The following is a 24,202-nucleotide window of genomic DNA, read 5'->3' as shown; positions in this document are numbered from 1 at the left end:
TCAGTAGAGTCCTCTCATTTTCATTATACCAACATTATTAGTGTCCTATCAGTTACCCCCGTGCCACATTCAGTAGTGTCCTCTCATTCCCATTATAGCAACATTATTTGTGTCCTATCAGTTCCCCTCGTGCCGCATTCAGTAGTGTCCGCTCATTCTCATTATACCGACACTATTAGTGTCCTATCAGTTCCCCTCCTGCCACATTCAGTAGTGTCCGCTCATTCTCATTATACCGACACTATTAGTGTCCTATCAGTTCCCCTCGTGCCATATTCAGTAGTGTTCGCTCATTCTCATTATACCGATACTATTAGTGTCCTATCAGTTCCCCCCGTGCCACATTCAGTAGAGTCCTCTAATTTTCATTATACCAACATTATTAGTGTCCTATCAGTTCCCCTCATGCCACATTCAGTAGTGTCCTCTCATTCTACCAACACTATTAGTGTCCTATCAGTTCCCCCGTGCCACATTCAGTAGTGTCCTCTCATTCCCATTATAGCAACATTGTTAGTGTCCTATCAGTTCCCCTCGTGCCACATTCAGTAGAGTCCTCTCATTCTCATTATACCAACATTATTAGTGTCCTATCAGGTCCCCTCCTGCCTCATTCAGTAGTGTTCGCTCATTCTCATTATACCGACACTATTAGTGTCCTATCAGTTCTCCCCGTGCCACATTCAGTAGAGTCCTCTCATTCTCATTATATCAACATTATTACTGTCCTATCAGTTCTCCCCGTGCCACATTCAGTAGAGTCCTCTCATTCTCATTATATCAACATTATTACTGTCCTATCAGTTCCCCCCGTGCCACATTCAGTAGTGTCCTCTCATTCTCATTATACCAACATTATTAGTGTCCTATCAGTTCCCCTTGTGCCACATTCAGTAGTGTCCTCTCATTCTACCAACACTATTAGTGTCCTATCAGTTCCCCCGTGCCACATTCAGTAGTGTCCTCTCATTCCCATTATAGCAACATTATTAGTGTCCTATCAGTTCCCCTCGTGCCACATTCAGTAGTGTCCGCTCATTCTCATTATACCAACACTATTAGTGTCCTATCAGGTCCCCTCCTGTTTCATTCAGTAGTGTTCGCTCATTCTCATTATACCAACATTATTAGTGTCCTATCAGTTACCCCCGTGCCACATTCAGTAGTGTCCTCTCATTCTCATTATACCAACATTATTAGTGTCCTATCAGTTCCCCTCGTGCCACATTCAGTAGTGTCCTCTCATTCTACCAACACTATTAGTGTCCTATCAGTTCCCCCGTGCCACATTCAGTAGTGTCCGCTCATTCTCATTATACCAACACTATTAGTGTCCTATCAGGTCCCCTCCTGTTTCATTCAGTAGTGTTCGCTCATTCTCATTATACCAACATTATTAGTGTCCTATCAGTTACCCCCGTGCCACATTCAGTAGTGTCCTCTCATTCTCATTATACCAACATTATTAGTGTCCTATCAGTTCCCCTCGTGCCACATTCAGTAGTGTCCTCTCATTCTACCAACACTATTAGTGTCCTATCAGTTCCCCCGTGCCACATTCAGTAGTGTCCGCTCATTCTCATTATACCAACACTATTAGTGTCCTATCAGGTCCCCTCCTGTTTCATTCAGTAGTGTTCACTCATTCTCATTATACCAACATTATTAGTGTCCTATCAGTTACCCCCGTGCCACATTCAGTAGTGTCCTCTCATTCTCATTATACCAACATTATTAGTGTCCTATCAGTTCCCCTCGTGCCACATTCAGTAGTGTCCTCTCATTCTACCAACACTATTAGTGTCCTATCAGTTCCCCCGTGCCACATTCAGTAGTGTCCTCTCATTCCCATTATAGCAACACTATTAGTGTCCTATCAGTTCCCCCGTGCCACATTCAGTAGTGTCCTCTCATTCCCATTATAGCAACATTATTAGTGTCCTATCAGTTACCCCCGTGCCACATTCAGTAGTGTCCGCTCATTCTCATTATACCGACACTATTAGTGTCCTATCAGTTCCCCTCGTGCCACATTCAGTATTGTCCGCTCATTCTCATTATACCGACACTATTAGTGTCCTATAAGTTCCCCTCGTGCCATATTCAATAGAGTCCTCTCATTTTCATTATACCAACATTATTACTGTCCTATCAGTCCCCCCCGTGCCACATTCAGTAGTGTTCGCTCATTCTCATTATACCGACACTATTAGTGTCCTATCAGTTCCCCCCGTGCCACATTCAGTAGAGTCCTCTCATTTTCATTATACCAACATTATTACTGTCCTATCAGTCCCCCCCGTGCCACATTCAGTAGTGTCCTCTCATTCTCATTATACCAACATTATTAGTGTCCTATCAGTTCCCCTTGTGCCACATTCAGTAGTGTCCTCTCATTCTACCAACACTATTAGTGTCCTATCAGTTCCCCCGTGCCACATTCAGTAGTGTCCTCTCATTCCCATTATAGCAACATTATTAGTGTCCTATCAGTTCCCCTCGTGCCACATTCAGTAGTGTCCGCTCATTCTACCAACACTATTAGTGTCCTATCAGTTCCCCCCGTGCCACATTCAGTAGAGTCCTCTCATTTGCTTTATACCAACATTATTAGTGTCCTATCAGTTACTCCCGTGCAACATTCAGTAGTGTCCTCTCATTCTCATTATACCAACATTATTAGTGTCCTATCAGGTCCCCTCCTGCCTCATTCAGTAGTGTTCGCTCATTCTCATTATACCGACACTATTAGTGTCCTATCAGTTCCCCCCGTGCCACATTCAGTAGAGTCCTCTCATTCTCATTATACCAATATTATTACTGTCCTATCAGTTCCCCCCGTGCCACATTCAGTAGTGTCCTCTCATTCTCATTATACCAACATTATTAGTGTCCTATCAGTTCCCCTTGTGCCACATTCAGTAGTGTCCTCTCATTCTTATTATACTATAGATTGTAAGCTTACGAGCAGGGCCTTCCTACCTCTATGTCTGTCTGTTTTTACCCAGTTTTGTTCTATTACTGTTCTAATTGTAAAGCGCAACGGATTATGCTGCGCTATATAAGAAACTGTTCATGAATAAATAAATAAATAAATTATACCAACACTATTAGTGTCCTATCAGTTCCCCCTGTGCCACATTCAGTATTGTCCTCTTATTCCTCTTGAGCCATGTGCATCAGTGTCTCTCCAATTCTCATTATACTAAAACCATTAGTGTCCTATCAGATCCACCTGTGCCACGTTCATTTGTGTGTCCTCAGTTACCCCTGTGTTGCATTCATAAATTTCTCTTAGTTACTACTGTGTCACATTCATTTGAGTCCACTAAGCTCCTCCTGTGTCACAATCATCAGTTTCCCCTAATTTCCTCCTGTGACATATTTATTAGCGTCCCCTCATTTCCGCACGTCACGTTGGTTAATGTCTCTCCCATTCTCCCTTGGTCAAACTCATTAGATTTCTCTCATTTCCTCATGTATCACATTCATTAGCATCCCTTTTCTTGTGTAGAGTTTTTTTGATGTCTTCCCAAATATTGTATTTGCTAGAGTACCCTCAGCCCCCCCCCCTCCATGTCATTCATTAGTGTCCACTCAGTTCCACCTGTGTCGCATTCATTAGTGTCCACTCAGTTCCACCTGTGTCGCATTCATTAGTGTCCACTCAGTTCCACCTGTGTCGCATTCAGTAGTGTCCACTCAGTTCCACCTGTGTCACATTCATTAGTGTCCACCTGTGTCGTATTCAATAGTGTCCACTCAGTTCCACCTGTGTCGCATTCATTAGTGTCCACTTAGTTCAAGCTGTGTCGCATTCATTAGTGTCCACTCAGTTCCACCTGTGTCGCATTCATTAGTGTCCACTCAGTTCCACCTGTGTCGCATTCAATAGGGTCCACTCAGTTCCACCTGTGTCGCATTCAATAGGGTCCACTCAGTTCCACCTGTGTCGCATTCAATAGTGTCCACTCAGTTCCACCTGTGTCGCATTAGTGTCCACTCAGTTCCACCTGTGTCGCATTCATTAGTGTCCACTCAGGTCCACCTGTGTTGCATTCCTTAGTGTCCACTCAGTTCCACCTGTGTCACATTCATTAGTGTCCACCTGTGTCGCATTCAGTAGTATCCACTCAGTTCCACCTGTGTCGCATTCATTAGTGTCCACTCAGTTCCACCTGTGTCACATTCATTAGTGTCCACCTGTGTCGCATTCATTAGTGTCCATTTAGTTCAACCTGTGTCGCATTCATTAGTGTCCACTCAGTTCTACCTGTGTCACATTCATTAGTGTCCACCTGTATCGCATTCACTAGTGTCCACTCAGTTCCACCTGTCGCATTCATTAGTGTCCACTCATTTCCACCTGTGTCGCATTCATTAGTGTCCATTTAGTTCAACCTGTGTCTCATTCATTAGTGTCCACTCAGTTCCACATGTGTCACATTAATTAGTGTCCACTTAGTTAACCTGTGTCGCATTCATTAGTGTCCACCTGTGTCGCATTCATTAGTGTCCACTCAGTTCCACCTGTGTTGCATTTATTAGTGTCCACCTGTGTCGCATTCATTAGTGTCCACTCAGTTCCACCTGTGTCACATTAATTAGTGTCCACTCAGTTCCACCTGTGTCGCATTCAATAGTGTCCACTCAGTTCCACCTGTGTCGCATTCAATAGTGTCCACTCAGTTCCACCTGTGTCGCATTCAATAGGGTCCACTCAGTTCCACCTGTGTCGCATTCATTAGTGTCCACTCAGTTCCACCTGTGTCGCATTCATTAGTGTCCACTCAGTTCCACCTGTGTCGCATTCATTAGTGTCCAATCAGTTTCACCTGTGTTGCATTTATTAGTGTCCACCTGTGTCGCATTCATTAGTGTCCACTCCGTTCCACCTGTGTCGCATTCAATAGTGTCCACTCAGTTCCACCTGTGTCGCATTCAATAGGGTCCACTCAGTTCCACCTGTGTCGCATTCATTAGTGTCCACTCAGTTCCACCTGTGTCGCATTCATTAGTGTCCAATCAGTTTCACCTGTGTTGCATTCCTTAGTGTCCGCTCAGTTCCACCTGTGTCACATTCATTAGTGTCCACCTGTGTCACATTCAATAGTGTCCACTCAGTTCCACCTGTGTTGCATTCATTAGTGTCCACTCAGTTCCACCTGTGTCGCATTCATTAGTGTCCACTCAGTTCCACCTGTGTCACATTAATTAGTGTCCACTCGGTTCCACCTGTGTTGCATTCATTAGTGTCCACTCAGTTCCACCTGTGTCGCATTCATTTGTGTCCCCTCAGTTCCCCCTGTGTCACACGATTAGTGTCTTTTCATACTAGTGAAGTGTTAAGGTCCCAGATTCTGGATAATTTGGGAAGTCTCACTATGTGGGATCCATTCAATTTGCCTGCTGTCAGGATCCCGCAGGTCAGGATATTGACGCTGATATCCCGCCAGCCAACAAAGCCGCCAGACGGAATCCTGGCAAAGCAGGACTATTCCCACACGTGGCAAGCACAGCGAAACTGCAAGGGGACTTTTTGCGCTCACCTCACTGCCGGCATTCTGGCGGGCAGGATGCCGCTTTCGGGATATGGATAGCCGGCATCCCACCTACCGGTAAATCATACCGATTTCAGCACAAACCGCCTTACTCCATACTTACTCTACGGCAGGGGTGGGGAACCTCCGGCCCGCGGGCCGTATACGGCCCGCGAAGCCGTTTGGTCCGGCCCACCAGCTTGTGTCAGTGAGACACGCTGCCGCTCAGTCCGGCGGCAGCGTGTCTCAGCTGTTAGAACAGGGAGACGTAGGAGAGCGCGGCTGTCGAGTGGGAGCGGGGGCGTGTAGTACTTCAAACCAGCCGCCGGTCCGTGAGCCAATCAGAGCTCGCGGACCGGCAGCCAATCAGGAGCCGCGGCTGCCGGTCCGTGAGCTCTGATTGGCTCTCGAACCGGCGGCTGGTTTGAAGTACTACACGACGCCGCTCCCACCCGACAGCCGCGCTCTCCTTCGTGTCCCACGGTAAGCAGCACGGAGGGGAGAGGGGAGGGCATCTGTATACCTGGCACTGTGGGGGCATTTGTATACCTGGCACTGTGGGGGCATCTGTATACCTGGCACTGTGGGGGCATCTGTATACCTGGCACTGTGGGGGCATCTGTATACCTTGCACTGTGGGGCATTTGTATACCTGGCACTGTGGGGCATTTGTATACCTGGCACTGTGGGGGCATTTGTATACCTGGCACTGTGGGGGCATCTGTATACCTGGCACTGTGGGGGCATCTGTATACCTGGCACTGTGGGGGCATCTGTATACCTGGCACTGTGGGGGCATCTGTATACCTGGCCCTGTGGGGGCATCTGTATACCTGGCCCTGTGGGGACATCTGTATACCTGGCACTGTGAGGGGCATTTGTATACCTGGCACTGTGGGGGCATCTGTATACCTGGCACCGTGGGGACATCTGTAAACCTGGCACTGTGGGGGGCATTTGTATACCTGGCACTGTGGGGGCATTTGTATACCTGGCACTGTGGGGGCAATTGTGGATCTGGCACCGCACTATTGGGGGCATATGTGTATCACGTCCCATTTTAACTGGCCACACACATTTTTTGGGCGCGCACAGTACCTCTAAGGGGCAGACCTACTGGGGGGCAGGGTAATTTTTTAGGTTGAGAATTTTTGTATGGCCCCCGAAGGATTCTATAAATATCCAAATGGCCCTCGGTAGAAAAAAGGTTCCCCACCCCTGCTCTACGGGCATGTAACCATCGGGAGCTGACTTTTATAATTAGTGTGGAAGCTAAAGCGGGAATACCGGTCATATCACCTGTGTAACATTTATTACACATTAAATTAACTATACTATAGGTTATGGATTTATGCAGCACCCACCAACGTCTGATGTCCAGGGACATAATTGTCAAAGAACTATTACTAGAAAATGTGTGCCTGCAAATGTCTGTATTTATTAACATCCACTGCACTTTAGTACATCTCATGTTAGTCATATCAGATGCATCTCTCAGAATCTCCATCATGTTTGTCATATACTGTATGTCGTACTAGCTGAGGTTTATTGGAGGATGCTATTTATGATGCATTGATGCTCAGTGTTCATGTTATGTTGGGGATGTAGATCCTGTATCCATAGGTTGTGCCAGTGGCGTGCGGTGAGGTCAGTGGCTGGGGAGGCACAAGCAGCTCTGGTGACGGTGGGTGCGGGGTTCATTGTTAATATTGTTCTTTACAGGCGGCTCACAGGTCCCAGCAAGCCTGCCCCAGCATGCTGGCACTTTGAGAACCACAATTGCCAGCATGCCCGGACATAAATGGCCCGCTGGCACCTGTTGTCCACCTGTAAAGAAAATATTAAAATAAAAACACCACACTGTCTTTAAAAAAAATAGTTTATTAGACAGGGTCTTCACATGGGGGCAGCGGCCTTTAAGCTCTTTTGCATAGCCGCCGCCCATCCAGGACTTCCGGCGTCTTCTGCCTTCAGGAGCTCTTCTCTGCTCCTCCTCCGCCGTCGGACTGACGCGACGTTGCCTCACGCTGACTTATATAAGTCAGCTGGAAGGGGCGGGGCGATGACGCAGCAAGCTGTGATTGGCTCGCGGCGGCCATCTTGAATTTCAAAAATGACACTGAGGCGCCATTTTTAAAATTGATACCGCTCCTCTGCCAAACTCTGCACCGCCACCCGCACCTCCGCTGCCTACCGCCGCCCGCACCTCCGCCACCAGCACCTCTGCCGACGCCCACACCTCCGCCGCGCCCACACAGTGATTGACAGCGGATCCAGTGACGGATCTGCTGGCCAATCACTGTGACCTCACTGACAGGGGCGTGCTTTCATGTGTTGACAGTACATCCCTGTATGAAAGCGGCACCTCTAATGGTGCCGCTTTCCAATGCATTTTCAATGGGCTTTCTCTAACGTCCTAGTGGATGCTGGGGACTCCGTCAGGACCATGGGGATTAGCGGCTCCGCAGGAGACAGGGCACAAAAATAAAGCTTTAGGATCAGGTGGTGTGCACTGGCTCCTCCCCCTATGACCCTCCTCCAAGCCTCAGTTAGGTTTTTGTGCCCGTCCGAGCAGGGTGCAATCTAGGTGGCTCTCCTAAAGAGCTGCTTAGAAAAAGTTTTTAGGTTTTTTATTTTCAGTGAGTCCTGCTGGCAACAGGCTCACTGCATCGAGGGACTTAGGGGAGAGAAGTGAACTCACCTGCGTGCAGGATGGATTGGCTTCTTAGGCTACTGGACACCATTAGCTCCAGAGGGAGTCGGAACACAGGTCTCACCCTGGGGTTCGTCCCGGAGCCGCGCCGCCGACCCCCCTTGCAGATGCCGAAGATGGAAGAGGTCCAGAAGCAGGCGGCAGAAGACTTTTCAGTCTTCCTGAGGTAGCGCACAGCACTGCAGCTGTGCGCCATTGTTGTCAGCACACTTCACACAGCGGTCACGGAGGGTGCAGGGCGCTGGGGGGGCGCCCTGGGCAGCAATGTATAATACCTTTTTATGGCTAAAAATACATCACATATAGCCCTTGAGGCTATATGGATGTATTTAACCCCTGCCAGATCTCACAAACTCCGGAGAAGAGCCCGCCGAAATAGGGGGCGGGGCTTATTCTCCTCAGCACACAGCGCCATTTTCCTGCTCAGCTCCGCTGTGAGGAAGGCTCCCAGGACTCTCCCCTGCACTGCACTACAGAAACAGGGTAAAACAGAGAGGGGGGGGCACTTTTTTTGGCGATATTACTATATTTAAGCTGCTATAAGGATACAACACTTATATAGGGTTGTTCCCATATATATTATAGCGCTTGGGTGTGTGCTGGCAAACTCTCCCTCTGTCTCCCCAAAGGGCTAGTGGGGTCCTGTCTTCAATAGAGCATTCCCTGTGTGTCTGCTGTGTGTCGGTACGTGTGTGTCGACATGTATGAGGACGATGTTGGTGTGGAGGCAGAGCAATTGCCGGTAATGGTGATGTCACCCCCTAGGGAGTCGACACCGGAATGGATGGCTTTGTTTATGGAATTACGTGATAATGTCAGCACATTACAAAAATCAGTTGACGACATGAGACGGCCGTCAAACCAGTTAGTACCTGCCCAGGCGTTTCAGACACCGTCAGGGGCTGTAAAACGCCCTTTACCTCAGTCGGTCGATACAGACCCAGACACGGACACTGAATCTAGTGTCGACGGTGAAGAAACAAACGTATTTTCCAGTAGGGCCACACGTTATATGATCACGGCAATGAAGGAGGCTTTGCATATCTCTGATACTACAAGTACCACAAAAAGGGGTATTATGTGGGGGGTGAAAAAACTACCTGTAGTTTTTCCTGAATCAGAGGAATTGAATGAAGCGTGGGTTAACCCAGATAGAAAAGGGCTAATTTCAAAAAAGTTATTGGCATTATACCCTTTCCCGCCAGAGGTTAGGGCGCGCTGGGAAACACCCCCTAAGGTGGATAAGGCGCTCACACGCTTATCAAAACAAGTGGCGTTACCGTCTCCTGATACGGCCGCCCTCAAGGATCCAGCTAATAGGAGGCTGGAAACTAGCCTAAAAAGTATATACACACATACTGGTGTTATACTGCGACCAGCCATCGCCTCAGCCTGGATGTGCAGTGCTGGGGTGATCTGGTCGGATTCCCTGACTGAAAATATTGATACCCTGGACAGGGACAGTATTTTACAGACTTTAGAGCAATTAAAGGATGCTTTTCTTTATATGCGAAGAAGTTTATGGACACGACAGTGGTCAGGTGATGCGGATTCCAAACGGCATATGGAAGTATTGCCGTATAAAGGGGAGGAATTATTTGGCGTCGGTCTATCGGATTTGGTGGCCACGGCAACTGCCGGGAAATCCACCTTTTTACCTCAGACCCCCTCCCAACAGAAAAAGACACCGTCTTTTCAGCCGCAGTCCTTTCGGTCCTACAAGAAGCGGGCAAAAGGACAGTCATATCTGCCCCGAGGCAGAGGAAAGGGTAAGAGAGGGCAGCAAGCAGCTCCTTCCCAGGAACAGAAGCCCTCCGCGGGTTCTGCAAAGCCCTCAGCATGACGCTGGGGCTTTACAAGCGGACTCAGGAACGGTGGGGGGTCGACTCAAGAATTTCAGCGCGCAGTGGGCTTGCTCACAGGTGGACCCCTGGATCCTGCAGGTAGTATCTCAGGGTTACAGGTTGGAATTCGAGAAGTCTCCCCCTCGCCGGTTCCTAAAGTCTGCTTTGCCAACGTCTCCCTCAGACAGGGCGACGGTATTGGAAGCCATTCACAAGCTGTTTTCTCAGCAGGTGATAGTCAAGGTACCCCTCCTACAACAGGAAAAGGGGTATTACTCCACGCTATTTGTGGTACCGAAGCCGGACGGCTCGGTAAGACCTATTCTAAATCTGAAATCTTTGAACCTGTACATACAAAAATTCAAGTTCAAGATGGAATCACTCAGAGCAGTGATAGCGAATCTGGAAGAAGGGGACTTTATGGTGTCCCTGGACATAAAAGATGCTTACCTGCATGTCCCAATTTGCCCTTCACATCAAGGGTACCTCAGGTTCGTGGTGCAAAACTGTCATTATCAGTTTCAGACGCTGCCGTTTGGATTGTCCACGGCACCTCGGGTCTTTACCAAGGTAATGGCCGAAATGATGATTCTTCTGCGAAGAAGAGGCGTATTAATTATCCCTTACTTGGACGATCTCCTGATAAGGGCAAGGTCCAGAGAACAGCTGGAGGACGGAGTAGCACTAACCCAAGTAGTGCTGCAACAACACGGGTGGATTCTGAATTTTCCAAAATCTCAGTTGACCCCGACAACACGTCTGCTGTTCCTGGGAATGATTCTGGACACGGTTCAGAAAAAGGTGTTTCTTCCGGAGGAGAAAGCCAAGGAGTTATCCGAACTTGTCAGGAACCTCCTAAAACCAGGAAAAGTGTCTGTGCATCAATGCACAAGAGTCCTGGGAAAGATGGTGGCTTCTTACGAAGCAATCCCATTCGGCAGATTCCACGCACAAACTTTTCAGTGGGATCTGCTGGACAAATGGTCCGGATCGCATCTGCAGATGCATCAGCGGATAACCTTATCGCCACGGACAAGGGTGTCTCTTCTGTGGTGGTTGCAGAGTGCTCATCTGTTAGAAGGCCGCAGATTCGGCATACAGGACTGGGTCCTGGTGACCACGGATGCCAGTCTGAGAGGCTGGGGAGCGGTCACACAGGGAAGAAACTTCCAGGGAGTATGGTCAAGCCTGGAGATGTCTCTTCACATAAATATACTGGAGCTAAGAGCGATTTACAATGCTCTAAGCCTGGCAAAACCCCTGCTTCAGGGTCAGCCGGTGTTGATCCAGTCGGACAACATCACGGCAGTCGCCCACGTAAACAGACAGGGCGGCACAAGAAGCAGGAGAGCAATGGCAGAAGCTGCAAGGATTCTTCGCTGGGCGGAAGATCATGTGATAGCACTGTCAGCAGTATTCATTCCGGGAGTGGACAACTGGGAAGCAGACTTCCTCAGCAGACACGATCTACACCCGGGAGAGTGGGGACTTCATCCAGAAGTCTTCCACATGATTGTGAACCGTTGGGAAAAACCAAAGGTGGATATGATGGCGTCTCGCCTCAACAAAAAACTGGACAGGTATTGCGCCAGGTCAAGAGACCCTCAGGCAATAGCTGTGGACGCTCTGGTAACACCGTGGGTGTTCCAGTCAGTGTATGTGTTTCCTCCTCTGCCTCTCATACCCAAAGTACTGAGAATTATACGGCAAAGGGGAGTAAGAACGATACTCGTGGCTCCGGATTGGCCAAGAAGAACTTGGTACCCGGAACTTCAGGAGATGCTCACGGAAAATCCGTGGCCTCTACCTCTAAGATGGGACCTGATTCAACAGGGACCGTGTCTATTTCAAGACTTACCGCGGCTGCGTTTGACGGCGTGGCGGTTGAACGCCGAATTCTAAGGGAAAAAGGCATTCCAGAAGAGGTCATTCCTACACTGGTTAAAGCCAGGAAGGAGGTGACTGCACAACATTATCACCGCATTTGGAGAAAATATGTTGCGTGGTGTGAGGCCAGGAAGGCCCCCACGGAGGAATTTCAATTGGGTCGATTCCTACATTTCCTGCAAACAGGATTGTCTATGGGCCTCAAGTTGGGGTCCATTAAGGTTCAAATTTCGGCCCTGTCGATTTTCTTCCAGAAAGAATTGGCTTCAGTTCCTGAAGTCCAGACTTTTGTAAAAGGAGTACTACATATACAGCCCCCGGTTGTGGCCCCAGTGGCTCCGTGGGACCTTAATGTAGTTTTGGATTTTCTCAAATCCCATTGGTTTGAGCCACTCAAATCGGCGGATTTGAAATATCTTACATGGAAAGTAACCATGCTACTGGCCCTGGCTTCAGCCAGGAGAGTGTCAGAATTGGCGGCTTTATCGTATAAAAGCCCATATCTGATTTTCCATTCGGACAGGGCAGAACTGCGAATGTGACAATCTAGTCTTCTTTCCGGCAGAGAGGCAAGAGGTTCTCCCCAAACACGTTAATTGAAACAATATAAATTAAAATGTCTTTATTTAACAGGAACTCTGGACATTTGGTAATTCCTCTTTTACCCTTACCTAAATATATTTTGAATAGCGCTTTAAATATCACAACAAAATATTGCAACAGATATCTGGGAATAAGAGCTCCAAACTATATCGCAACTATACTTTTGTCTAATTTTTCTGAGGAATGCAGCTGCACTTTAGCTCTTGTTACAAGCAAGGAATCCTTGTGATATATATTTACATTTTTGGATAGGTTAGCAGTAAATGTATTACATAGCTCCATTTAGATAAATGCCTGGTTTAATATCAGAGGTAAAAAGCTATCATGTTGTTTCTTTCATTTTAGGACAATTTCTACAACTATCCATTGCGGTAGTATGTGTAATAGGAAACTACCGATGTGCTAGTAGGTTTCCCTTGTAATTATCCCTGGCAAAGTCCTTGTATTTCCTTATCTGGCTTAAAGTACAGTATAAGCAGTTTCTCCTTGCTCTCACTAGTTCTCGATGTACAGTACGTAAGAAGTCACTAGTCTCTATTTAGATGGCATACTCAGGGTGCAATGTATTATGACAGTTCTCACCCTCAGCTGGATATCCTGCTAATCCCTGCTTTGCTGTTATGCTGTTCTGTGTAAGTGCAAACTGAAGGGTAATACTCTGCTGGAGAAATAGGGATTGCTAGGTGACACAGGGAGCAGGCTTTCTACTGTACTCACTGTAGACACCCACTCTGCTTCCAGCACTGCAGCAGTCACAAATTAGAAGTAGCACTTTATAGATTTTTACTGAGCGGCTCTCACACACAGCCACTGCCTCTCAGCTGCTCTCAGTGGCACCTCCATTTTCTGACAGGAATTTTCCACTGCCAGAGATGCCCTCCTCTCTCACAGCTACCTCAGACCGTGTCCTGACCAACAGTCCTCCCTCCAACTGCCAATGGTCATGTGACCTGCCCCTGACCTCCAGAGCTGCTGCCAAGGCTGCTGGGAAATTATCTGCCTGTATAATCAAATGTAGATACTCTGTAGCGTGCCACACGTAATACCTCATATAGCAGGGTATTACATATCCCTCCACTAGAATTTTGCGTGTCCTCACGCAACAGGCAATATTCCAAGTTCAATATAGCATAGTCTAAATTAAAAATTTTGTGTTACAGTTAAACATTTGAATAAATCGTAAGTACATACATTACATAACAAATGACTCTCTATACCACAGGCTAATATCTATTCTGAATACGTGAAGCACCTTTGTTCCTCTTCCCTGACCTCCTCAAAGCCTGCTGGAACATCAAATTAACCTCCTCAGAGGTTATCGTGGTGTACTCGCCTGAGTAATACCACTCTGGAAGATACCTCTCACTCTTTTTATCTACACTAGGTGATTCTGCTGGAACATTAGATTCAGAATTTTGCATAACAGAATCTGGGCAATTGGGTCTAAGGGTTGCCAATCCCTCTGCCATGGACATGCAAGTCACTCCCTCTGTATGTTTTTCCTGGTCAGTGTCGGTTAAATCTACTTGATTGGGGTAGGCCATGCTGGAATCGGTATCTTCCACTCTTGGTTTGATCTCATGTAGTGGCTGTGTAGGAAGTTGCAGCCTGACTGCATCCGGTACGCTCTGCTGCATTTTTTCACTCTGTTCTTCCACAACTTGTTCATCTGTTCGTTCCAGTGATTGAGTTTGCTCTGGGATGACAGGTTCTTGTTGTCTTTCCTCAGCACTTTTTGCTTCTCCTTGTTCTTCTCCACTTCTGTTGTGTTGGTAATCCTGCTGACAGTTGTGTGGAGGATCTCTACAATACGAACAGCACCAGTACTGTTTGTGACATGTGGCATGTTTGTTGCCTTGCACTTGGACACCACCAGGACCAGTTACATTAATGGCTTTGATGCCCTTCTTTCCATTTGCCAATTCAAACTCAACCATTTCTCCACTTCCCAGACTTCGGAAACATTGTTCCAGGCTGGCCTTCTGAATGGCAGTATAATGCACGTATACTCTTTTTTTCGTGTCGGTTCGCTTTATAAATCCATAACCACGTGGTACACTAAACCACACAACTTGGCCTGGAATTATTCCTGCGCTGACTTGCTGAATATCCTCATCAGATGGTGTGCCAGACACAATAACCTGGTTCTGTACTACTGTATTTTGACGTGCATCTCTGGACTGTCCTTCACAGGGTGGTCCTACTCTCTCCACTCTTCCTGAGGGTTGTTGACAATTTCTTTTGATATGCCCACTTTGTCTGCATCGCCGACAAATAGGCCTCCCCCGAGCGTTGAATTGCTTAGTCACCCATTTTCCAGTCTTTCGGGGAACATCCCATCCAGGTTGGTTTCGCAATCCACGGTCTGGACACCACTTCTTGTATCTGGTTACAGACCATTTATGTCTCAGGTCTCTTAACTCTCTTCTTATCTCAGTGAGAGTTTGGGTAAGTTCTGCAATCTTGTCATTAAGGATACTGATCCTGTTGTCATCTGCGGTGGGGTTGCCTTCTTGCACTTCCATGTTCGATCCTGTTTGTTGACGCCAAATGTGACAATCTAGTCTTCTTTCCGGCAGAGAGGCAAGAGGTTCTCCCCAAACACGTTAATTGAAACAATATAAATTAAAATGTCTTTATTTAACAGGAACTCTGGACATTTGGTAATTCCTCTTTTACCCTTACCTAAATATATTTTGAATAGCGCTTTAAATATCACAACAAAATATTGCAACAGATATCTGGGAATAAGAGCTCCAAACTATATCGCAACTATACTTTTGTCTAATTTTTCTGAGGAATGCAGCTGCACTTTAGCTCTTGTTACAAGCAAGGAATCCTTGTGATATATATTTACATTTTTGGATAGGTTAGCAGTAAATGTATTACATAGCTCCATTTAGATAAATGCCTGGTTTAATATCAGAGGTAAAAAGCTATCATGTTGTTTCTTTCATTTTAGGACAATTTCTACAACTATCCATTGCGGTAGTATGTGTAATAGGAAACTACCGATGTGCTAGTAGGTTTCCCTTGTAATTATCCCTGGCAAAGTCCTTGTATTTCCTTATCTGGCTTAAAGTACAGTATAAGCAGTCTCTCCTTGCTCTCACTAGTTCTCGATGTACAGTACGTAAGAAGTCACTAGTCTCTATTTAGAAGGCATACTCAGGGTGCAATGTATTATGACAGTTCTCACCCTCAGCTGGATATCCTGCTAATCCCTGCTTAAATGTTACGCTGTTCTATGTAAGTGCAAACTGAAAGGTAATACTCTGCTGGAGAAAATAAGAATTTACTTACCGATAATTCTATTTCTCGGAGTCCGTAGTGGATGCTGGGGTTCCTGAAAGGACCATGGGGAATAGCGGCTCCGCAGGAGACAGGGCACAAAAGTAAAGCTTTTACAGGTCAGGTGGTGTGTACTGGCTCCTCCCCCTATGACCCTCCTCCAGACTCCAGTTAGGTACTGTGCCCGGACGAGCGTACACAATAAGGGAGGATTTTGAATCCCGGGTAAGACTCATACCAGCCACACCAATCACACCGTACAACTTGTGATCTAAACCCAGTTAACAGTATGATAACAGAGGAGCCTCTGAAAGATGGCTTCCTAAACAATAACCCGAATTAGTTAACAATAACTATGTACAAGTATTGCAGATAATCCGCACTTGGGATGGGCGCCCAGCATCCACTACGGACTCCGAGAAATAGAATTATCGGTAAGTAAATTCTTATTTTCTCTATCGTCCTAAGTGGATGCTGGGGTTCCTGAAAGGACCATGGGGATTATACCAAAGCTCCCAAACGGGCGGGAGAGTGCGGATGACTCTGCAGCACCGAATGAGAGAACTCCAGGTCCTCCTTTGCCAGGGTATCAAATTTGTAAAAATTTACAAACGTGTTCTCCCCTGACCATGTAGCTGCTCGGCAGAGTTGTAATGCCGAGACCCCTCGGGCAGGCGCCCAAGATGAGCCCACCTTCCTTGCGGAATGGGCCTTAACAGATTTAGGCTGTGGCAGGCCTGCCACAGAATGTACAAGTTGAATTTTGTTACAAATCCAACGAGCAATCGACTGCTTAGAAGCAGGTGCACCCAACTTGTTGGGTGCATACAGTATAAACAGCGAGTCAGATTTTCTGACTCCAGCCGTCCTTTAAATGTATATTTTTAAGGCTCTGACAACGTCCAACAACTTGGAGTCCTTCAAGTCGTCTGTAGCCGCAGGCACTACAATAGGCTGGTTCAGGTGAAACGCTGATACCACCTTAGGGAGAAAATGCGGACGCGTCCGCCGCTCTGCCCTATGTCGAATGGAAAATTAAATAAGGGCTTTTATAAAACAAAGCCGCCAGTTCAGATACTCTCCCGGCCGAAGCCAGGGCCAGTAACATAGTCACTTTCCATGTGAGATATTTCAAATCCACATTCTTTAGTGGTTCAAACCAATTGGATTTGAGGAAATCTAAAACTACATTTAGATCCCACGGTGCCACCTTAGGCACCACAGGAGGCTGTATATGCAGTACTCCTTTGATAAAAATCTGGACCTCAGGGACTGAGGCCAATTCTTTTTGGAAGAATATTGATATGGCCGAAATTTGAACCTTAATAGATCCCAATTTGAGACCCATAGACAATCCTGATTGCAGGAAATGTAGGAAAACGACCCAGTTGAAATTCCTCCATCGGAGCACTCCGCTGCTCGCACCACGCAACATATTTTCGCCAAATACGGCGATAATGCTTCGCGGTGACTTCCTTCCTTGCCTTTATCAAGGTAGGAATGACTTCTTCCGGAATGCCTTTTCCTTTTAGGATCTGGCATTCAAACGCCATGCCGTCAAACGCAGCCGCGGTAAGTCTTGAAAAAGACAAGGACCCTGCTGAAGCAGGTCCCTTCTCAGAAGTAGAGGCCACGGATCGTCCGTGACCATCTCTTGAAGTTCCGGGTACCAAGTCCTTCTTGGCCAATCCGGAGCCACTAGTCTTACTCCTCTTTGCCGTATAATCCTCAATACCTTTGGTATGAGAGGCAGAGGAGGAAACACATATACCGACTGGTACACCCAAGGTGTTACCAGCGCGTCCACAGCTATTGCCTGCGGATCTCTTGACCTGGCGCAATATCTGTCCAGTGTTTTGTTGAGGCGAGACGCCATCATGTCCACCATTGGTTTTACCCAACGGTTTAATAGCATGTGGAAAACTTCTGGATGAAGTCCCCACTCTCCCGGGTGAAGGTCGTGTCTGCTGAGGAAGTCTGCTTCCCAGTTGTCCACGCCCGGGATGAATACTGCTGACAGTGCTATCACGTGATTCTCCGCCCAGCGAAGGATCCTGGCAGCTTCTGCCATTGCCCTCCTGCTTCTTGTGCCGCCCTGTCTGTTTACATGGGCGACTGCCGTGATGTTGTCCGACTGGATCAACACCGGTCTTCCTTGAAGCAGAGGTTCCGCCTGGCTTAGAGCATTGTAGATTGCTCTTAGTTCCAGAATGCTTATGTGAAGAGACTTTTTCAGGCTCGACCACACTCCCTGGAAATTTCTTCCCTGTGTGACTGCTCCCCAGCCTCTCAGGCTGGCATCCGTGGTCACCAGGATCCAATCCTGCATGCCGAATCTGCGGCCCTCCAATAGATGAGCCTCCTGCAACCACCACAGAAGGGATACCCTTGTCCTCGGCGACAGGGTTATCCGCAGGTGCATCTGAAGATGCGACCCTGACCATTTGTCCAACAGATCCCTTTGCATGGAATCTGCCGAAAGGGATTTCTTCGTAAGAAGCTACCATTTTTTTTTTTTTTTTTTTTTTTTCCAGGACTCTTGTGCATTGATGTACAGACACCTTTCCTGGTTTTAGGAGGTTCCTGACCAGGTCAGATAACTCCTTGGCTTTTTCTTCGGGAAGAAAAACCTTTTTCTGAACTGTGTCCAGAATCATCCCCAGGAACAGCAGACGAGTTGTCGGCATTAATTGGGATTTTGGAATATTCAGAATCCATCCGTGCTGCTTTAGCACCTCTTGAGATAGTGCTAAACCCATCTCTAGCTGTTCTCTGGACCTTGCCCTTATTAGGAGATCGTCCAAGTATGGGATAATTAATACGCCTTTTCTTCGAAGAAGAAATATTATCTCGGCCATTACCTTTGTAAAGACCCGAGGTGCCGTGGACAAACCAAACGGCAGCGTCTGAAACTGATAGTGACAGTTTTGTACAACGAACCTGAGGTACCCCTGGTGTGAGGGGTAATTGGAACGTGGAGATACGCATCCTTGATGTCCAAGGATACCATAAAGTCCCCTTCTTCCAGGTTCGCTATCACTGCTCTGAGTGACTCCATCTTGAACTTGAACTTCTTTATGTACAGGTTCAAGGACTTCAGATTTAGAATAGGCCTTACCGAGCCATCCGGCTTCGGTACCACAAAAAGAGTGGAATAATACCCCTTCCCTTGTTGTAGAAGAGGTACCTTGACTATCACCTGCTGAGAATACAGCTTGTGAATGGCTTCCAAAACCGTCTCCCTTTCTGAGGGGGACGTTGGTAAAGCAGACTTCAGGAAACGGCGAGGTGGCTCTGTCTCTAATTTCAACCTGTACCCCTGAGATATTATCTGCAGGATCCAGGGATTTACCTGCGAGTGAGCCCACTGCGCGCTGTAATTCTTGAGACGACCGCCTACCGCCCCCGAGTCCGCTTGCGAAGCCCCAGCGTCATGCTGAGGCTTTTGTAGAAGCCGGGGAGGGCTTCTGTTCCTGGGAAGGAGCTGCCTGTTGCTGTCTCTTCCCTCGTCCTCTGCCTCGTGGCAGATATGAATAGCCCTTTGCTCTCTTATTTTTAAAGGAACGAAAGGGCTGCGGTTGAAAGGTCGGTGCCTTTTTCTGTTGGGGAGTGACTTGAGGTAGAAAGGTGGATTTCCCGGCCGTAGCCGTGGCCACCAAATCCGATAGACCGACCCCAAATAACTCCTCTACGCATCGCCTGTCCACTGTCGTGTCCATAAAGCTCTTCTGGCCGAAATGGACATAGCACTTACCCGTGATGCCAGTGTGCAGATATCTCCCTGTGCATCACGCATATAAAGAAATGCATCCTTTATTTGTTCTAACGACAGTAAAATATTGTCCCTGTCCAGGGTATCAATATTTTCGATCAGGGACTCTGACCAAACTACCCCAGCACTGCACATCCAGGCAGTCGCAATAGCTGGTCGTAGTATAACACCTGCATGTGTGTATATACCTTTTTGGATATTTTCCATCCTCCTATCTGATGGATCTTTAAGTGCGGCCGTCTCAGGAGAGGGTAACGCCACTTGTTTTGATAAGCGTGTTAGCGCTTTGTCCACCCTAGGAGGTGTTTCCCAGCGCTCCCTAACCTCTGGCGGGAAAGGGTATAAAGCCAATAACTTCTTTGAAATTAGCAGTTTTTTATCGGGGCACCCCACGCTTCATCACACACGTCATTTAATTCTTCTGATTCGGTAAAAACTACTGGTAGTTTTTTCACACCCCACATAATACCCTGTTTAGTGGTACCTGTAGTATCAGCTAAATGTAACATCTCCTTTATTGCCAAAATCATATAACGTGTGGCCCTACTGGAAAATACGGTTGATTCGTCACCTTCACCACCGGAATCAGTGCCTGTGTCTGGGTCTGTGTCGACCGACTGAGGCAAGGGGCGTTTTACAGCCCCTGACGGTGTTTGAGGCGCCTGGACAGGCACTAATTGAGTGTCCGGCCGCCTCATGTCGGCAAACGACTGCTTAAGCGAGTTGACGCTATCCCGTAATTCCACAAATAAAGGCATCCATTCTGGTGTCGACCCCCTAGGAGGTGACATCCTCATATTTGGCAATTGCTCCGCCTCCACACCAATAACGTCCTCATACATGTCGACACACACGTACCGACACACAGCAGACACACAGGGAATGCTCTATACGAAGACAGGACCCACTAGCCCTTTGGGGAGACAGAGGGAGAGTCTGCCAGCACACACCAAAAAGCGCTATATATGACAGGGATAGCCTTATGATTAAGTGCTCCCTTATAGCTGCTTTTATATTAATATATATTGCCATTTATTTTGCCCCCCCTCTCTGTTATACCCTGTTTCTGTAGTGCAGTGCAGGGGAGAGACCTGGGAGCCTTCCTGACCAGCGGAGCTGTGACAGAAAATGGCGCCGTGTGCTGAGGAGATAGGCTCCGCCCCTTTTTCGGCGGGCTCGTCTCCCGCTATTTAGTACATTTAGGCAGGGGTAAATATCTCCATATAGCCTCTGGGGCTATATGTGAGGTATTTTTAGCCTTTTTAAAGGTTTTCATTTGCCTCCCAGGGCGCCCCCCTCCCAGCGCCCTGCACCCTCAGTGACTGCCGTGTGAAGTGTGCTGAGAGGAAAATGGCGCACAGCTGCAGTGCTGTGCGCTACCTTAAGAAGACTGCAGGAGTCTTCAGCCGCCGATTCTGGACCTCTTCTTGCTTCAGCATCTGTGAGGGGGCCGGCGGCGTGGCTCCGGTGACCATCCAGGCTGTACCTGTGATCGTCCCTCTGGAGCTTCATGTCCAGTAGCCAAGAAGCCAATCCATCCTGCACGCAGGTGAGTTCACTTCTTCTCCCCTCTGTCCCTCGTTGCAGTGATCCTGTTGCCAGCAGGAATCACTGTAAAATAAAAAACCTAAGCTAAACTCTCTAAGCAGCTCTTTATGAGAGCCACCTAGAATTGCACCCTTCTCGGCCGGGCACAAAAATCTAACTGGAGTCTGGAGGAGGGTCATAGGGGGAGGAGCCAGTACACACCACCTGACCTGTAAAAGCTTTACTTTTGTGCCCTGTCTCCTGCGGAGCCGCTATTCCCCATGGTCCTTTCAGGAACCCCAGCATCCACTTAGGACGATAGAGAAATAGGGATTGCTAGGTGACACAGGGAGCAGGCTTTCTACTGTGCTCACTGTAGACACCCACTCTGCTTCCAGCGCTGCAGCAGTCGCAAATTAGAAGTAGAAGTTTATAGACTTTTACTGAGTGGCTCTCACAGCCACTGCCTGTCAGCTGCTCTCAGTGGCACCTCCATTTTCTGACAGGAATTTTCCACTGCCAGAGATGTCCTCCTCTCTCACAGCTACCTCAGACCGTGTCCTGACCAACAGTCCTCCCTCCAACTGTCACTGGTCATGTGACCTGCCCCTGACCTCCAGAGCTGCTGCCAAGGCTGCTGGGAAATTATCTGCCTGTATAATCAAATGTAGATACTCTGTAGCGTGCCACACGTAATACCTCATATAGCAGGGTATTACACGGACGCGTCCTCATTTTCTGCCTAAGGTGGTGTCAGCGTTTCACCTGAACCAGCCTATTGTGGTGCCTGCGGCTACTAGCGATTTGGAGGATTCCAAGTTGCTGGACGTTGTCAGGGCATTGAAAATATATATTTCAAGGACGGCTGGAGTCAGAAAATCTGACTCGCTGTTTATACTGTATGCACCCAACAAGCTGGGTGCTCCTGCTTCTAAGCAGACGATTGCTCGTTGGATTTGTAGCACAATTCAACTTGCACATTCTGTGGCAGGCCTGCCACAGCCTAAATCTGTCAAGGCCCATTCCACAAGGAAGGTGGGCTCATCCTGGGCGGCTGCCCGAGGGGTCTCGGCATTACAACTCTGCCGAGCAGCTACGTGGTCGGGGGAGAACACGTTTGTAAAATTCTACAAATTTGATACCCTGGCTAAAGAGGACCGGGAGTTCTCTCATTCGGTGCTGCAGAGTCATCCGCACTCTCCCGCCCGTTTGGGAGCTTTGGTATAATCCCCATGGTCCTGACGGAGTCCCCAGCATCCACTAGGACGTTAGAGAAAATAAGATTTTACTTACCGATAAATCTATTTCTCGTAGTCCGTAGTGGATGCTGGGCGCCCATCCCAAGTGCGGATTGTCTGCAATACTTGTACATAGTTATTGTTACAAAAAAATTGGGTTGTTCTTGTTGTGAGCCGTCTGTTCAGAGGCTCCTACGTTGTCATACTGTTAACTGGGTTCAGATCACAAGTTGTACGGTGTGATTGGTGTGGCTGGTATGAGTCTTACCCGGGATTCAAAATCCTTCCTTATTGTGTACGCTCGTCCGGGCACAGTATCCTAACTGAGGCTTGGAGGAGGGTCATAGGGGGAGGAGCCAGTGCACACCACCTGATCCTAAAGCTTTATTTTTGTGCCCTGTCTCCTGCGGAGCCGCTAATCCCCATGGTCCTGACGGAGTCCCCAGCATCCACTATGGACTACGAGAAATAGATTTATCGGTAAGTAAAATCTTATTTTTAATGCCCATTGCTAGGCCCCACCCGCGCCGGCCCCTCGCTCCCATACCTTTCCCATTCACACCGGGAGGCATAACGATCGGTGCCTCCCAAACACATTTAGGCAGGGATAATGATTAGATTAATATAAAGGAGATACTTATGACACAGACTATGTGTCATAAGTATCTTCTTTATATTATTTTAATCATGACAGTGGAGGCACTGCCTCCTACCTCCCCTGACTGCACGTCCCTGGTTTGTGCTCATTTTGTTCAAATGTAGGAAATCACAATTTCAAAGCTCTTTTGGAAAAAATGTATATTGGTTTTATATTGGGGGTGATGTATGTTCACCCCCCCTCCCTTTTCCCTAAGGTCACGTATACTCAGTGGAACAAAGCAGGGGCCTTGGGTGGGATGTCTGTGATTATTGGAGACCAGTGTGGATGCAGGGATGATATTTCAATCAACTAGAGAAAGGGTCGACCTACAAGAGAGTAGGGCAAAAGAAGACTAAAAGCCTGACCCGGGGCACACTTTTGTTAACTATAATTTAAAATGTATCTTTAATTATTTATCACTTGATATTTCAATCACCTTTTTTAAAGTCCACCAAGGCCAGTCAATGTCATAATGGAGCTTAAATAACTCATGGGTTTAGTTTATCACTGTGATGTTGATGACTACGGTCATAAGGGAGCGTACATGAGTCCTCAGTAAGAACTTACCATGGCAGTGAGGATGGATAAAGATGTAAGGGAGCTTAGATGAGTCCTCAGTAAGAACTTACCATGGCAGTGAGGATGGATAAAGATGTAAGGGAGCTTAGATGAGTCCTCAGTAAGAACTTACCATGGCAGTGTGGATGAATAAAGATGTAAGAGAGCTTAGATGAGTCCTCAGTAAGAACTTAGCATGGCAATGAGGATGGATAAAGATGTATGGGAGCTTATATGAGTCCTCAGTAAGAATTTACCACTGCAGTGAGGATGGATAAAGATGTAAGGGAGATTAGATGAGTCCTCAGTAAGAATTTACCACTGCAGTGTGGATGGATAAAGATGTAAGGGAGATTAGATGAGTCATCAGTAAGAACTTACCACTGCATTGTGGATGGATAAAGATGTAAGGGAGCTTAGATGAGTCCTCAGTAATAACTTACCACTGCAGTGTGGATGGATAAAGATGTAAGGGAGCTTAGATGAGTCCTCAGTAAGAACTTACGATGCCAGTGAGGATGGATAAATATGCAAGGGAGCTTAGATGAGTCCTCAGTAAGAACTTACCATTGCAGTGTGGATGAATAAA

General features: G+C 47.4%; 2 protein-coding genes across 3 annotated transcripts in view; one reads left to right on the top strand and one right to left on the bottom strand.

The window, feature by feature from the left end:
• LOC134965839 (Y-box-binding protein 3-like) overlaps positions 1–15,799 on the bottom strand; it is a 90,105-nt gene extending 74,306 nt beyond the window's left edge. For both annotated transcript variants that reach the window (XM_063942215.1, XM_063942216.1), the window contains exon 1: positions 13,305–15,799. In XM_063942215.1, the coding sequence (XP_063798285.1) occupies positions 13,811–15,112 (1,302 nt within the window). In that variant the 5' untranslated portion in view covers positions 15,113–15,799 and the 3' untranslated portion in view covers positions 13,305–13,810. The remainder of the gene's footprint in view (positions 1–13,304) is intronic.
• The window catches only part of LOC134965840 (sodium/potassium-transporting ATPase subunit gamma-like), a 62,604-nt gene that overhangs the window by 10,557 nt on the left and 27,845 nt on the right, over positions 1–24,202 (top strand). The gene's annotated exons all lie outside the window — the stretch shown is intronic.

Source organism: Pseudophryne corroboree, chromosome 10 (genome assembly GCF_028390025.1).
Source record: "Pseudophryne corroboree isolate aPseCor3 chromosome 10, aPseCor3.hap2, whole genome shotgun sequence".
Classification (NCBI taxonomy): domain Eukaryota; kingdom Metazoa; phylum Chordata; class Amphibia; order Anura; family Myobatrachidae; genus Pseudophryne; species Pseudophryne corroboree.
The sequence above is the reverse complement of the archived record's forward strand: the minus strand, read 5'-3'. Positions and strand labels throughout refer to the sequence as shown.